At 35.3% G+C, this 18,168-nt stretch overlaps 1 protein-coding gene across 2 annotated transcripts in view; it reads left to right on the top strand.

Annotated features, from left to right (window-relative positions):
• Nucleotides 1-18,168, top strand: part of SH3BGR (SH3 domain binding glutamate rich protein) — a 179,544-nt gene that overhangs the window by 92,986 nt on the left and 68,390 nt on the right. For both annotated transcript variants that reach the window (XM_072614800.1, XM_072614799.1), the window contains exons 4-5: nucleotides 15,589-15,663; nucleotides 16,672-16,764. In XM_072614800.1, the coding sequence (XP_072470901.1) occupies nucleotides 15,589-15,663; nucleotides 16,672-16,764 (168 nt within the window). The remainder of the gene's footprint in view (nucleotides 1-15,588; nucleotides 15,664-16,671; nucleotides 16,765-18,168) is intronic.

Raw genomic sequence — 18,168 nt, 5'->3', positions numbered from 1 at the left:
AGCAAAACAGAAGAAAAATGGAAAAGATTTGTAAAAAACATTACAAGAAACTTTCTTTGCTTCAAAGACAATAGAATCACCACACTTGGAATATAACATCACAGTTCCAGGTGTGGGAGGTCAAAATATCACAAAAGAAAACAAAGATAGGAAAAGCAGCCAATTTGTGCGAAATGCATATAGTAAAGATTTATGGTTGGAGTGATATAATTATGTGGGCATTGAGGGAATGATTTTTAAGATATCCAAAGGAGACGAAGATGCAAAAGATTTGGAGAACTCTCAGACCTTACTGATGTTGAGAAAAAGGCAACTGAGAGAACAGCTTAGTTCTTGGGATGCCTATCCTTCCATTTCTGCAGAATCTTTATGAATCATCTCTTTAGGAATAAAGAGCATTCTTGATTATGCAATATAGTCTTTCTCAAATGATGTTCAATAATGGGCCACGTTTTCATAATTAACTGAAAGATATAAGGAATAAAGGACTCCATTATGTTTATTGTTTGTTAATTATGAAAGTACAAGATTTATGGAGCAAACCACTGCATTGCAGGCTATACATCAAAGTCATTCAAGATTCTATAGAAGATATGGCAATAGAAATAACTGTGTTCAGTGACCTCTAATTACAAACATAAAGTGAGACATAAAATTAGGAGATGTATGGTCCCTAAATGTGTTTAACACTATAAAAGAGGAGATCAGCAAGTTGAAGAGAGATTCCCTAAGATAAGGTCCTCCAAATGCTACTGTTTGGCATGACCTTGTGCTAATTGCATCAAGATCCAGCCCTTTGTAGAACTTCCTGGAAAAGATCTCTCAGAAGACTTTGGGCAGACTATCCATCAAGGAAAGACTAAGTGGATGAAGAGTGTCTATTGTCTAGATTACATCATGTATTTGGACAGAAAACCTGTATAAGTTCTCTATCAATAAGTATACCTGGGATAGATATTCCCAGATGAACAATGAGATACACTCCAAATTAAACAAGAAAAAAATGTACTGCATTGCCTTTAGCAAATTGCAAAGCTTCTTTAATAACCCCAAGCTCTCCATGAAAACAAAGGCCTATCTTCTTGATTCCAGTATTCTACTACTATTGCTACCTGGCAATGAGATGTAAAATACAATTATTTTTAAAGAATTAAGGGTGAATAGCACACATAGGGAAATGAAGAGATATACTATGGGTGTGAGAAGACTGCAACATATAATCAATGAGGAACTCCAAAGGAGAAGAATAAAAAATGTCATCAATGAATTACATGACAGGAAAAGAAGCTGGTATGGTCATGTAATGAAAGGGAAATATGACAGGTCATCAGCCAGAACGTGCAAATGGTAACCTTACAGCGTCAGGAGAAAATGAATAAAGTCTATCACAGCATGTAGGTTGTGTAGCTTGTGGAAAAACTTGGATCACATAGGGAAATGTGGTTGGATTGTAATCTCCCTTCTTAGAGGGAACTTTCAAACTATGAAATCACAGATCCATTTGAGTATTTGAGAGTTCAGTGAATTTTTCTCCAATGGTATCTTTTATTCTTTTAGTTGCATTTGTATAAAAGCTGTTAAATTTTATATAATTGAAACTGTCTATTTTTCATATGTTCAATATGATATGGAAACTACTTTTGTGAAGCTTTTCTCTGAGAACTAGTGTTGCCAGGCATGAAGTCAAGAAGATTTGAGTTCAAGTGCTGCCTCCAACACATATTGGTCATGTAGCCATTGAAAAGTCACTTAACTTTTCAGTGCCTTGGGCAAATCCCTAAGATTTTAACTTATGAGTAAATTGTTGATTTGTATTGGTAGAGGGAAGGAGTTTCCACACTTGTGGTTCCCCACTTGATAGAAATCACAGGCCTGGACCAAAATAAAATTATGTTGGTGATAAATCCATTCTTTATTCACTGTTCCCTATTTTTTTATGACATGGCATTTTTATTTAGATAGTTTATTCCTTGGGAAATTATTGTGAGATTGGAGGTAAACTGTACAGAATTTTACTATAATGTCTTTTGTTGTTTTGTCTTGTTTCTTCTTTCCTGTAGTTTTCCTCTTTGGTTCTAGACAAATGTGGAAATATGTTTAATATGATTGCACATGTGTAGCCTATAGCAGATTGCACACCATTGAGTAGGAGGGAGAGAGGTGGGGAGGAGAAAATTTAGAACACAAAATCTTCTAGAAGTTAATGTTGAAAACTAGAAACTATTAATAAATAAAATAATAAAAAAAGTAACAAGGGATTAACATATAGCCATAGGACTGTATTGATACTCTTATGATGTTAGGAAAAAGCAAAGAAAGTTTCTAAGTTTGTGGGGTAGAACCCCTGTGGTGAACTTTTGGACAAGAGGTACATATGATAGACATGAATTGTGATCTGTGTCATTGGATGGAACGTCTGAATGCTTGATTACTGATCCATTTGATCATTTGAGTAAAAAGTGCTGGTGTCAACCATTTTCAGCCAAATTGTCACCATGTTTTCCTAGTTCTTACTGAATAGACAATTTCTTCTGAAGTAGTTTATATTCTTGGGTTGATCCTACATTAGGCTACTATCTGTGTTTGCTTTTAATCCTCACTTATCTAACCTGCTTATTAAAATTAAATTTTATTTTCAGTTCCAAATTCTCCTCCTCACTCTATCCCCTCCCAACCCAAAGATAAGAAAAATAAAACCCATTCCAAATGGGTATAGACATACAATACATATTTCTCCATTAGCCATATTCTAAGAGGAGGGGAAGGGGAAGGGGAAGGAAGGCAAAAAAAGAGAAAGAAATAGAAGAAAATATGCCTTAATCTATTCTGAATCTATCAATTCTTTTTCTGGAGTTGGATTGCATGTTTCAATAAAAAACTATTAAAAGTGACTCCACTACTAAGCTTATACTCTAAAGAGATTAAAGAAAGGAAAAAGACTCATATGTATAAAAATATTTATATCAGCTTTTATTTGTGATAGCAAAGAATTAGAACCCACATGGATGAAGCACCAGTGGTGGGACTATGTGGTGGTGACAGAAGGAGCATAAGCTTTGTGTATTGCCAAGGCAATATTCACAGCACCAAGGATGACAATGAATATGCCAGCCTAGTTCTGAATCACAAAGTATAACAGACTCTCCATATAGAAGGTGGAAGAAAGATATTTATTCAGACATCAGAAAGTCAAATCCCAACACAGAAAGCCATATATGTCATAGAAACCAAGAAATAGATATACATTATCACTACAAGGAAAAAGTCATTCTGAAGCCTCCTCCTGCCTCCCTTTCCCACAAACAAATACTCACAAGACTAGCTGTGCCTATGTCCTCTCTCCTCCACCCCTAACCTCTCTCACCAACTTCCTCCCATTTCTGCTCCACCCTTTCTATTTTACCTGTTCAGCAAGCTCCTTCCATCATGATGACATGGGACTTAGGCTTCCATGTGATTTAAGCAGGTCACATGGGCCTATTAGTGAATGGAAAAGATTTTTCCATTTAAATTACCATTACACTTTGGTAGCTTTAAATCCAGAGATGTTAAGGGGACATGGCAAGTGATCAGAGAAAGATTACAGGGGACCCTGTCCTATGCCTGCATTCAGTATCAGACACTATTTAGCATATCCATTTGCTATATCCAATTCTCAGTCATAGTTCAAGGGCAGAGAGGGACATTTTCCATCAAAAGGGAGTGGAAGAGCTAAGCAGTGGTATCGCTTTTGGTCACAAAGGATCAGGACCCTTAGGAACGGTATTACTTCTAGTACCAAGGGGCCCTGAGGAACAGTATTGCTTGCAAGGGATCAGTGGTCTTTCCTGGGTAAGGACAAGAGTGCTGGGGAGCAGTGATCACATCTCTCACCACCTTGGAAGCACCAAAACTTCAAAACTCCCAGGACTAGCTTTGAAAACAGCAGTGTAAAAAAAACTGATGCTTGACACAGTGTCATTTTACCCTCACATACCAGAAACAGAGCCAAATGTTGAGATAATGTTCAAAAGCTAGAAATAGGGCGGAAAAATGACAAAAAAGAAACTGACCATAAAAAGAGGTGAGAGGGAAGATCAAGATACAAACTCAGAAGACAATGAAGTCAAAACATCTACAAGTAAAGCCTCAAAGGGGAAAATGTATGAATTGCAACAAGTTCAATCAGAATATCTGGAAGAGTTAAAAACCCAACATTTTAAAAATCAGAGTGGTTGAGGACACATTAGGTAAAGAAATGAGAGCAAAGGAAGAAGATTATGAAAGACAATTAACAGGTTGGTAAAAGAGGCACAAAAATACTGAAGAAAATAACTTTATAAAAAATATAACTGGCCAAATGGAAGAAGTGATACAAAAGCTTATTGATGAAAACAACTTAAAATACAAAATTGGCCAAGTGGAAAAAAGGCACAAAAACTCACTGAAGACAATGACTCTTAGAAAATGAGAATTGGTCAAGTGGAAGATAATGACTCCAGAAGACATCAAGAAACAATAAAGCAAAAAATTCAATCAATAAAAAAAGAAATATCTCATCAGAAAAGCAACTGCCTTGGAAAATAGATCCATGAGAGATATTTTAAGAATTATTAAATTACCTGAAAGTCATGATCAAAGAAATAGCCTAAATAAGATATCTTAAGAAATTGTCAAGGAAAATTTCCCCAATATCTTAGATCCACAGGGTAAAACAGAAATTTTAAGAATCGACTGATCACTTCTTGAAAGAAATGCCAAAATGAAAACTCCCAGGAATAGTCTTGCCAAATTTCAGAGCTCCAAGGTCAAACAGAGAAAACTTCAAGCAGCCAGAAAGAAACCATTCAAATATTGTGGAGACACTGTCAAGATCACATAAGATTTAGCACCTACCACATTAAAGGAGCAAATATCTTGCAATATGAAACTACAGAAGGCAGAAGAATTGGGATGGCAACCAAGAATAACCTACTCAGAGCAACTGAGTCTAATACTTCAAGGAAAGAAATGAGTACTTAATGAAATAGAGGAATCTAAAGCATTTGTAATGAAAAGACCAGAGCTGAATAGGAAATTTGACTTTCAAAGTTTCAATAAAAGCATTAAAAAAAGAAAGAGAAATCATAAGGGATTCAATAAAGCTAAAATGTTTTTCTTTCTATAGGGAAAGATGATACATGCAACTCTTAAGAATCTTATCATTATTAGGTCAGTTAGCAGGATTCTACATAGAAAGAGGCACAAGAGTCAGTCAATTATGTTGGGATGATAGTAAAAAAAAGATGGACAAGAAAGAGAGATGCCTTAGAAGAAGGGGGAATAGAAAAGAGAAAAACTGGGAAAAATTATCTTACATAAAAGAGGCATACAAGAAAGTGGGAGTGGCAATACTTGAACCTCACTCACATTTAATTTGGTTCAAATAGGGAACACACACACACACACATACACACACACACACACACACAAACACTCAGTGGGTAATAGAAATCTAATTTACCCTACTGGGAAGTAGGAGAGAAAGGGAATAAGAAAAAGGGGGAAGATAATTAAAGGAAGAGTGATAAAAGAAGGTAGTGGTCAAAAGCCAGACAGACTTTTAAGGAGGTACAGGATAAAAAGAGAAAGATAAACAAAAGAAAATAAAATGGAGGGAAATACACAGTTAGTAATCATAACAATGAATGTGAATGGGGTAAATTCACCCAAAAAATGAATGTAGATCACAGAATGGATTAGAAACCAGAATCTAACAATATGTTGTTTACAAGTAACACACTTAAAAGAGATAGATGCACACAGAGTTAAAATAAGGGGCTAGAGTAGAATCTATTATGCTTCAACTGAAGTACAAAAGTCAGGGGTAGCAATCATGATACCAGATATGATATCAGACAAAGCAAAAGCAAAAATAGACCTAATTAAAAGAGATAAGCAGGAAAATTATGTTTTGCTAAAAACTGTAAGCAACAAAGTAATATTGATACTAAACATATTTGCAACAAATGGAATAGCATCCAAATTTTTTAAGGAAAAATTAAATGAGTCACAGGAGGAAATAGTAAAATTATACTACTGAGGGACCTTACCTTTCCCCTGTTAGAGCTAGAAAAATCTAATCTAAATAAAAAAGAGGTTAAGGAGATGAATGGAATCTAGAAAAATTAGGGTAGACCTCTGGAGAAAACTGAATGGGAATTGAAAAGAGTATACCTTTCTCACAGTGTTACATGGCACCTTTTCCAAAATTGACCGTGTACTACAACATAAAATCTCAAACCAAAATGCAGAAAAGCAGAAATATTAAATTAATGCATCCTTTTCAGATTGTAATGCAATAAAAATTACATTCAATAAAGGGCAGTGAAAACATAGATTAAAGAATAATTGCAAACTAAATAACCTAATCCTAAAGAATGAGTGGGTCAAATAACAAATCATAGAAACAATTGACAATTTTATTAAAGAGAATGATAATGAGAAAACACTCCAAAATTTGTGGGATACAGCCAAAGCAGGACTTAGAGGAAAAGTTTTTATTTCTATAAGCATACATCAGTAAAAGAAAGAAAGAGTAGGTCAATGAATTGGGCATGAAGCTAAAAAATCCTAGAAAAAATAAATTAAAAAATCCCTAATTAAAAACCAAAATGGAAATCCTGAAAATCAAAGGTGAGTTTAATAAAATTGAATGTGAAAAAAAATTGAACTTGTAAATAAAACTAGGAGCTGGTTTATAAGAAAAAAACCATAATTGAGCTCCCTAAGAAAAAACCCTCAATACCAGATGGATCTACAAGTGAATTCTACCAAACATTTAAGGAATAACTAATCCTAATACTATATAAACTATTTGGAAAAATAGGTAAAGAAGGAGTCCTACCAAATATTTTTTATGACACAAATATTAGCTTGATACCTAAACTAGGGAGAGAGAAATAAAATATTTCCTCAATGAATATCGATGCAAACATTTTAAATAAAATATTAGCAGGCGAATATAGTGATATGTCACAAAGATCACATACTATACTGCAATTTATACCAGAAATGTAGGACTTGTTCAATATTAAGAAACCTTTCAGCATAAGCAACCATATTAATAGCAAAATAGATGCAGAAAAAGCCTTTGACAAACTATGACAGTCATTCCTATGAAAAACACGAGAAAGTCTAGAAATAATTGGAGCCTTTTTCTAATGATAAGTAGTATCTATCTAAAATCAAGAGCAAGCATTATCTTTAATGGGGATAAACTTGAGGCTTCCCCAATAAGATCAAGTATGATGCAAGGATGTTCAATATTGCTACTATTAAGAAATTGAAAGAATAAAAATGGGCAAAAAACCCTAGTTGAAATGATTAAAAACCTTAGTAAAGTATAAGCCCACCTAAATTATTAGCATTCCTACAGATTACCAATAAAACACAGCAGGAAGAGATGGAGAAATTCCATTTTGAAATAATGGTAAGCAATATAAAATACTTGGGAGTCTACCTACCAAAACAAACCCAGGAAACATATTAATACCATTATAAAACACTTCCCCCAAATAAACAGATCTAAACAACTGGAGGAATATTAATTGCTCATGGGTTAGCCAAAACAATATAATAAAAAAGATAATGCTACCAAAGTTAATTGATTTATTCAGTGAAATGCCAATCAAACTACTAAAGAATTGTTTTATAGAGTTAAAAAAATAGAAACCAAATTCATGTGGTGGAGCAAAGGGTCAAGAATATCAAGGGAATCAATGAAAAATAATATGAAGGAAGGTGGCCTAACAGCACCAGATTTCAAACTGGATTACAAAGAGATACAAACTATATTACAAAACAATCTGGTACTGACTGAGAAATAGAGTGGTAGAGCAGTGGAGTAGATTAGGTAAAAAAATGCACAGTATTAAATGATCATAGTAATGTAGAGTTTGATAAACCCAAACATCCAAGCTCTTGTGGTAAGAACTCACCATCTGACAAAAAATTCTGGGAAACCTAGAAAGCAATTGGGTAGAAACTAGGCATAGACCAATATCTCACAGTATATAATTTAGACCTAAAGAGTGATTTTGTAAATAAATTAGGGGAGCATGGTAAAATCTACCTACCTTTTGTTTCTATGGATAAGGGAAGACTTTATGACCAAAGAAAAGATAGAGAGGATTAGGGGAAGCAAAATATATAATTTTGATCATATGAAATTAAAAAACTTTTGAACAAGCCAAAATTAGAAGGAAAACAGGAAGCTTTGAAAAAAATTACAGCAAGTTTCTCTGATATAGACCTGGAGAAATGAGCTAAATTTGTAAAAATAAGAGCCATTCCTCAGTTAAGAAAAATGGTCAAAGTATACAAACAGGCAGTTTTAAGAAAAAGAAATCAAAGCTATCTATAGTTACAGGAAAAAATGTTCTAAATTACCACTGATTAGAGAAATCCAAATTAAAATAACTCTGAGATGTCACCTCACACCTATCAGATTGAGTAATATGGCAAGAAAAATGATAAGTGTTGGAGTAGATGTGGAAAAACTGGGACATTAATGCACTGTTGGTGGAATTGTGAACTAGTCTAACCATTATAGAGAATAATTTGGAACTAAACCCAAAAGGCTATGAAACTGCATACCTTTTGACCTAGAAATGCTACTACTAGGTGGGTCAAAGAAGTCAAAGGACCAAAGAGATCAAAGCAAAGAATAAAGGATGTATTTGTACAAAAATATTTATAGCAGCTATTTTTGTGGTGGCAAAGAATTGGAAATCAAAGATTTGCCCATCCATTGAGGAATGACTGAATAAACTGTGGTATAAAATTGTGCTGCAATACTATTTATTGTACTAAAAAAAATGTGAGCAATGGTTTCAGAAAACTCTGAGAAGACTTACATGAACTAATGCAACGTGAAGTGAGCAGAACACGGTACACAGTGACAACCACACTCTAAAAGATTTAGCTATTCTGATCAAGACAATTCAAAAGAACCCATGGTGAAAAAATACTATACACCTCTAGAGGGAGAGATGAACTCTGAATGCAGATTGAAGCATACATTTTAAAAATTTATTTTTTTAGTATGTATTTTCTTTTACAATGTGGATAACATGGAAATGTTTTGCATGACGTTCTATATACAATCAATATCAAATTGCTTGCCTTTTCAAGGATAGAGGAGGGGTTGAAATGAGGGAGACAATTTGGGAGGGATAAAAAAAATAAGTGTACATTCAGTAGACATGGAAGTATACAGAGCATCACCAGAGAGGATGCTAATGCCAACATGCTCAGTTACATGCAGGATACAATACGCACATTTTGGAACTACATGCATATCCATCATACATAGCAGCCCAAAATAATAAGCATGGCTAACAATGCAAAGCTACCTAGCTTCAGCAATAACACTATTAGTATACCTATATACAGAATGCAACTTAACTATATTAAGGTTATTTAACTTATTTATTTATATTTAACTGTATTAAGGTATATTAAAGAGCTTATCTCAGTTGATCCTTACAACAGCATTGTGAGGTAAGTAGTACAGGTCACTATTCCCATTTTTATGGATGAAGAGACTGGAGAAAAGAGGGGTTGAGGATTTGCTCAGATTCACAGCCAATAAATATCTAAGAAGGCGTTTGAACATTGGTCTTCCTGACTACAAGTCCAGTTCTCTACCCACCATTACCATGTGATATCTGCCAAGGAGACTTTGGCTTTACTGGCATGGAAGGATTGCTAAACCATATGGAATGTGGGCTTCCCTGTGCTTTTCCCTAAGGATTTTCTTCCTCCTCTCTAACAATGATAACTATTATTTTAGTTCCCTGAAGGCAGGGAAGGCACACTGTCTAGCTGTCCCTTTTTTACACCACATGATTGGCCCAAATCTTTTCCTAATCATTAGAAATGGGCATTTGGTGAAATGTAAAGAGCACTGTAGCACCTGGGTTTAAATAGGAGCTCCATCCTTTATCTGCATGTGCTTAGCCAAATCACTTAGCCTTAGTTTCTGCATCTGTAAATTGGAGGAGTGACTTAGATGGCCTCTGAGGACCTTTTTAATCCCAAAATTTATATTCTAGAATTCTGTATTTCTCGAATCTATATCATTATTGGCTACAGGCTACAACCTAATTGTTCTCACTATATGTCCCTCTAGTACCCTTTGGCTAATTTAAAATTTTAATTCCTCAGAGACTGGGATGTTATAAGAGTCCATAAACATTGCTGAGAAAACATTGGTCTTTGCACTGGAGATCTGCTTGGGATCATTATAAGAAGTTCTCAGTTTCCAAAATGGAAACCACTTCTTTTTTTCTTCAGTTTATCCTGGCTTCAAGTCATTGTCCATTGTATATAATAAAATCTTGCCTAATTGGATTATGGTTCTCAAAATATATTTTTTGACTTTCTATTTCATTTTTCTTTACATCATTGACCTTCCCAATTTTTTATCATTCAGTTCCTCCTGTCTCTTTTAAAACTAATTTCTCTAGTTTTTCTGCCTTGAACTTATAGGAAAAGTAACCGAAAGAGACTGACCTGAGAAATAATTTTGTCCAACCATTTCATTTTACTACAAGTGAAGATAATGAGGCCCAGGGAGGTTTAGTAATTTGTGAGATTCATACAGATAATAAGTAGCAGAGCTAAGATGATTTTAAAATTGCTGACTTCATATTCTGTCCTCTTCACAATGCAAGAGCTGCCTTTGTACCACTCTTAAAGAATTTTTGCAGCTGTGGGATTTTGTTCCAGTACCTTAATTATTTTTTTTATTTTTGATTAGAGTTTTATTTTTCATTCACTTCTTTTTTTTGGAGGGGGTCTGCATTTTCTTTTATTTCTTTTTTAAGATGTAATTTATTTATTTTTCAGTACTCAACAGTCACTTCCACAAGAATTTGAATTCAAAAATTTCTTCCCAACTCTCCCCACCTCCCACCCCAGGACAGCATGCACCCCATGCACCCCTTTATCCACCAGTCTGTCCTCTCTTCTATTAACTCCCTTTCCTTCATCCCCTTCCCTTCTATTTTTCTGTGGGGCCAAATAGATTTCAATACACCATTGCCTGTATATCTTATTTGCAAATTCCATGCTAAAACAATTTTTAACATTCATTATTAAACCTTTGAGTTCCATATTCTCTCCTTTCTTCCCTCCTCACCTACCCTCATTGAGAAAACAAGCAATTCAATATAGATCATATATTGTGACAATGCAAACATTTCCATAGTAGTTGTGTTGTAAAGGACTAACCACATTTCCCTCTGTCCTATCCTGCCCTCCATTTATTCCGTTCCCTCCCTTGACCTGTACTCCCACAATAATGTTTACTTCTGATTATTCCTTTTCTCAATTTACTGTCCCTTGTGTTATCTTTCTTCTCCTATCCCCTTCCGCCTTTACTTTCTGCAGGATAAAATAGATTTCCATATCCAGTGGAGTGTATGTTATTCCCTTCTTAAGCCAAATTCCATGAAAGTAAGGGTCACTTATTTTTTTTCATCTTCCCCCTCTTCCCCTCCATTGTAAAACCTCTTTCTTGAGTTTTTTATGTGAGATGATTTGCTACATCCTACCTCTCCTTTTCGCTTATTCCTAGTACATTCCATTCAATAGTAAATTTTATTTTTTAGGTATTCTCCCTTCATATTCAGCTTACCCTGAATCCTCTGTCTATGTATATTTATATACATACACAGATATGGCCATGTACACATACAAACCTACATATATATATATATATGTATATATGTATGTATTTCCTCTAACTACCCTAATACTGAAAAAGGTCTCTTGAGTTAAAATAGCATCTTTCTATGTAAGAATGTAAACAATTCAACTTTAATGAGTTCCTTAAAGTTTCTCTTTCCTGTTTACCTTTTCATGTTTCTCTTGATTCTTGTATTTGAAAGTCAAATTTTCTATTCAGCTGTGGTCTTTTCAACAAGAATGCTTGAAAGTTGTCTATTTCATTGAAATTTCATTTTTTTCCCCTGAAGTATTATACTCAGTTTTGCAGGATAGGTGAATCTTGGTTTTAGTCCTATCTACTTTGACTTCTGGCATATCATATTCTAAGCCTTTCAATCCCTTAGTGTAGAAACTGCTAATCCTATGTTATCTTGATTGTATTTCCATAATACTTGAATTGTTTCTTTCTGGCTGCTTGTAATATTTTCTCTTTGACCTGGGAACTCTGAAATTTGGCTACAATATTCCTATTGGGGATCTCTTTCACAAGGTGATTGGTGGATTCTTTCCATTTCTATTTTACCCTCGGATTCTAGAATATCAGGGCAGTTTTCCTTGATAATTTCTTGGAAGATGATGTCTAGGCTCTTTTTTTTTGACCTTGGTTTTCAGGTAGACCAATAATTTTTAAATTATCTTTTGGGTATTTTCCCAGTCAGTTGCTTGATTTTTGAGTCCTTTGTCAAGTGGAGGGTATATTACCCTAGGCTTCAGAGTTTTTGTGCAGCTGTTTTCTGGGATATTTCTAGCGACCTGTAAGTTCTCCGTTCCTCCAAGGTGGCACAATCAAGGGAGAGGAGTTTACTCCTCTCCTGACCTGCCCTCTGGTCTGTGAGCAACTAAAAGTGCTCTCTTCTGTACTGGAACTATGAGTAGGATTCCCTCTCCAGAGTAGGCACCAGCTCTGCCATGCCAGCATTCGTCCTCACCCCTGGACCACTATTGAGGACTGAGGCTCAGATCATCTGCTTGGTTCTTCCAGTGTCTTTAGGCCAAGGGCTCCAAAAGTGGAAACTGCTGCTATAGTGCATGTCGCCACCCTGTGGCTGGGCCTTGCTCCCCTCTTACCCAAGTGAAAGAGCTTTTCTACTGGCCTTTGAAGCTGTCTTTGGCATTTGTGAATTGAGAAATCTGGGAACCGTGGCTGCTACCTGTGATTCTGCTCCTTGGAGCCTGCTCCAGTCCTGCCTGTGCTACAGCCCAAGCTGGGCTGCACTCCGCTTCGAGCTTGGTGTGATAAACCTTTCCTGTTGGTCTTCCAAGCTACCTTGGACTGGAAATCTGTTTCACTGTGTCATTTTGTGGCTTTGGATGCGCTGGAATTTGCTTAGAGTTATTTTTTACAGGCTATGGGGGGAGAGCTAGAGGAGGTCAATCCTTCTTCTCCACCACCTCGGCTCTGCCCCCTTCCAATCCCTTAATTCTTAAAATATTTAAAGGAATTAGATAGTTTGGTTGGATGATAGTAATTTTGTTTTCCATCTCCATTTTTTTAAAGTCTGAGGGGAAGAGCCTATAGTCACTCATTCTTTAAATATCCTGTTGTCTTTTGGCAGCTTTTAATATTTTTTACTTTTATAGAACTATCTACCTTTTAAATAGCCCCTCTTCCCTGCCCTGAGATTTTCTTTGAATTTTTTGACAGTTACTCCTGTTTTGTGACTATCTCCTCCAGGATTTTATGTATTTGTTCTTCATTTGGTCTTACAGATATGTATCTGACCTGGCTGGTTTATTTAAAATTTGCTTACGATTCTAAAATCTTAACAGAGTTATGAAGGTAATTGTTTTGCTTTGCTTCAGATATTAACATTTGTTTTAGAAATGGGAAGAGCTGTCTCTCATTGTTTCTCAATTAAATTAAACATAAGTACATAAGGTACTGTGTTAGACTCAGAAAATTTTAAAATGGCAATCTCTCTTCTCAAGGAACTTAAATTCCATTGTGGGAGGAAATAAAACATATGACGGTGAAGGAGAGCTATAGTAGTGAAAGCGAGCTAGGATAATTTGAAGACAAGATTAAGACATTCACCTTGAGGATCACCTTGAAGAGGTCTCTGGGCTTCAGAAGATAGGTAGATGAGGACTGAGTGTATTCACACAGTGTAGTAGATAAAGGGATCTAACCAGTTGGTGCGTTCATCCTTCGTTGCCAAAGAAGACCATACCATCAGAGAAAAGATGAATGACTTGCACTTGACTTTGTTTTGAGTGAAGGAGGGCTGTGCAGGTCACCAGCCTCGCTTCTCCTCCAGAGCCACGTGAATTCAGTGATCAGATATTCATCAAGATGGCTGGAGACCCAGGATGAGACAATTGGGGTTAAATGACTTGCCCAAGGTCACACAGCTAGTGAGTGTCAAGTGTCTGAGGTGAGATTTGAACTCAGGTCTTCCTGACACCTGCACTGGTACTCTATCCACTGAATCACTTAGCTCCCCCTAACCAACTAGAAAGTATTTACCAGCACACTCAGATTACAAGGCTTTTATTTTATCCTTTTATTACTGTTCAGTTGAAAAAAAGGGGAAATGGGAGCGACTTCTGGTAAAATTATGCTAAAAATTAATAACAAAAATAGCCCAAGTGGCTCAGTTTTATAGAATTTTTCATAATAGTGTAAAATAAATTATAATTAGAAAGCACCCCCAAATTAAGACTAAAAATGGACACCTGTATAGATTCACAGACTCACAATCAACTGATGGTGCTTCACACATTGCTAAGTATATTGAATTATTCTAGATCAATAAAAATAACTTTTCATTCATATTATATATTCTAACTTATCTAAATGGCCTCTGCATTAACTGACACTTTGTATATGACTAGCACAAAAATCAGAGAGGAAATGTTTGTTGTATGTGTTTGTCAACCATGACAGTTTTATTATTTGTGAAAACCCTTGAACAATTTAGTGGAATTCAGGGTTCTGTAGAATATAACTTGAGAAATGATGCTACAAAGCTGAGGGCACTTTTCTTCTCTATGTTTTAAAAATATATTCAGTATATTATATGTGAAAATTGTTAAGCTGGAGATGAAAACATCAGAGACAAAATTTAGATTGATTTTTTTTTTAAAAAGCAGTTACCTTACCAGCGTAATCATCAAAATGATAAAATGCATCTTTACTGAGTATCGTGTGAAATATTGGATACATCTTTGGACTGAATTGATAAAATTGACCAGTTGTTTAGGAATTGGTTAGATACAACCTTTCAGGTTTTTCCATATGTGTGAAAAACATTTAAAATGAATTATAATAGCTCACTGCCAGTTTTGTTTTGAGCTTTTCAAAGTGCTTATATATATATATGTGTGTGTGCATATATATATATATATACACAAATGTATATCTATATCTTTCCATATTTATATAAATTCTCTGGGTCAGAGAATACTAATGATTCTCTTACTTAAATTTTAACAAAGTAAAATAGAGGGAGAAAAGAGGAATGGTGGATTAGGTATATGTTTTAATCTGTAGCAATGACTTCTCAGTTTTGTGGCACATTCATAGGCTTAGAAATAGCATGATTTAATCACAATATCTGTAAGTATAGATTGAATTCTAGTCCTCGTTGCCTACTAAATATATCTGAGTTGGAGCAGATCATTTTACTTCTACAACTTCAACTTCCACATCTTCAAAATGTGGATAATAGGTGCCCCACCTATCTATAAGCTAGTACTTTTATGATGAAATGAGATAGGATAAAAGTAAAAACATTTTGGAAAAAATGTTAAATGCTACATAAATGTAGGGTATTGGTATTCCTTTCTAGAATTTTCCCTGTCTTCAATTGTTCTTGGTTTTATCTGTGACAGGTGGCAGAAACAACTGAGGAAACATCAGCTCTTCCGAATGGTGACCTTGTAGGAGGGGAACAGAATACGACAGAAGTAATATTTTTTTGTATCCTTTCTCCCAACCCTCAATCTGTTCAGAAACTCTTGTCCTAATTTTTCCATTTACTCAGTTTAAAAAGTTTCTGTGGTTGTGATGCTTCTATCCAATTTGGTTTCTTGGATCATATCAGTTTTCCAAAGATTTATCTCCTAGTGTTCAGAATTTCCTGCGCTATCTTATGACAATCACCTCATTTAAACTCCTGGAAACTCTTTCTTACCCTTGACTCACCTTCTCTAATCTTGTTGATTTGAACAAAAAAAGTATAGTAGTTTAATATAACAGCCAGTTTTCTGTCTATTTGGTAAAGTCTTAGTGTCTTCACATTGCCCTATTGGCTCTCCTCTGCTCCCCCACCCCTGTCCTTACTCTTACCCACACATTCAGAAGGCCACAAGGTCCAGAACCCCAAGGCATAGCTTCCATGCTCCCCCATTATGAATTGTGAAACCCTGGGCAAGATACTTACTTGCAACCTCTTACTCTCATAGGCACCTCTGTATAAGTTTCAGAGCAAATACTGACCTGCAGTGGTAAAAGACTTCCTCATCAAGACTGCTTGGTGCCAATAAAAAAATTTAAGATCTGATAATAAAAGATACAGATAGTTTACTGGGACAAAAGACTATGCACTTTACTCAGACTTAAAGATTAAGAAGAAAAGATTTAGTCTTTTATCTCTGGAAACTATTATATTTAATTACCGGTTCCCAAAATCTTCTCTGGCTTACCCTGCAAATGAATTTGAGACAAAACCTAAGTAAGTAGAAGAGGCAAGACACATAGCCCACCTTCCTGCTCTTGTTACATATTTCTTTCAGCAGCAAAATCCCCCAGTTTTAGTGGTATATTTTAGCTGGAAAAAACTTTGCTGTCACCCTATACATGTAATAAGTAAGAACAGAATATTTCCCTTCTTTTCCCCACATAAGGGAAGGATCATGCCATTATATATAGCATCCTGGTAGCTTAACAATACTATATGTTTCCTCTGTGTTCAGGGAACAGACAGTGCTGAAGTAAGTGGAAAAGATGAGGTAACAAAAGAAGACAATGAAGATGTAGACAATCCTCCTGAATCAGAAGGAAAACAGGTAAGTGGTTTCCCTTTCCCCACTTTTAATTTTTGTTTTAAAAATTCATGTTGATAGAGGGACATCAAATAATTTTTAATCTTCAGGACCATATTTTCTTGATAAGGACTGTGAATTCTCTCCAATTTGGAAGTTAATCCAGAAACTGTGATAAATTAGACCATCTAGGATTTCTGGGTTGATTAAGTATATAATCCCAGTTCTGATTTGGAACTGAGGAATGTGTTTCATGGTGATATATACCTTATTGGTTTGAATGGGATCCAGATCTTACTCCCAGCACCTACTGCTGTCCTTCTCCTCCTTTCCTCTCTCATCCAACAAATACGCAAACATGCAGAATTTGGTTGGCATAAAATTTGAACATAGTTTATAATTATGCTTTTAGCATCATAGGTGAAGAAATAATGATTAATGATAAGATTTTTGAAATTCTGACATGTATATACTTCAGTAGTTATTACGGTCGTCAACTGCCTATCTAGCTGACTAGTTGTTGAAGTGAGTCTAGAAGTACATGCTTTATTTTTTTTCTACTGGACCTCTAATTTCATTGGCATAGGAGAGTTTCAGTGAGGTGATTCCTTCTACAAACATAGATGTTACCCACTCATTTTATAGTCCTTAGAATTGTCTGGAGGCACTGAGAAGTTAAGTGACTTGTCTATGGTCACACAGCCTGTAAGTATCAGAAGCAAGGTCATTCTGAATCAAGATCATTCCGTTTTGTAGGACAGCTCTCAATACAACCTGTTGTGGCTGCCTCCCTAACATGTTTTGATATGGTAAATATATAGCTAACCATGTTGAAATAATATCATAAAGTCATGTGTAAAGACATAGTTATGCAGATTTTAAACTAGTAGCTACTGATAATGCTAAAATTACAAATAGAGTATGCATGAGAAAAAATGTCTCAGGATGCCATTACTGAGCAGAAAATAGTATAAGGGTCTGAACATGGTAGAAAAAAAATGAGATTGATGAGTTTATATATTTCTCTCTGATTAGAGAGGATAGAAGTTAGGTAGTGGTGAGGTTCTCTCAAGTCCTCTGTTTAAGGAGTGTCCCAGTGGTGGCCATCTCATCATTTTGCACACAGCTGTACTTTCCGTACCTTATTTGCTAGGTGGCACAGTGGACAGAGCACTGTGCCTTGAATCAGGAAGACCCAAATTCAAATCCAAACTCAAGACAGCTACCAGCTGTGGCATTTAGACAAATCACTGAACTTCTCTTTGCCACAATTTCCTCAATATTAAAATGGAAATAATAATAGTATCTATGTTGAAGATCTGTTGTGAGGTCAAATGAGATGATACTTTTCAAAATATTTAGCATATCTGAGAGAATGCATCACGTTTACTAGATATCTATCTATTCTAGTATGAAAGTGTATGCTTT

This window comes from Notamacropus eugenii, chromosome 5 (genome assembly GCF_028372415.1).
Source record: "Notamacropus eugenii isolate mMacEug1 chromosome 5, mMacEug1.pri_v2, whole genome shotgun sequence".
In the NCBI taxonomy this organism is placed as follows: domain Eukaryota; kingdom Metazoa; phylum Chordata; class Mammalia; order Diprotodontia; family Macropodidae; genus Notamacropus; species Notamacropus eugenii.
The sequence above is the reverse complement of the archived record's forward strand: the minus strand, read 5'-3'. Positions and strand labels throughout refer to the sequence as shown.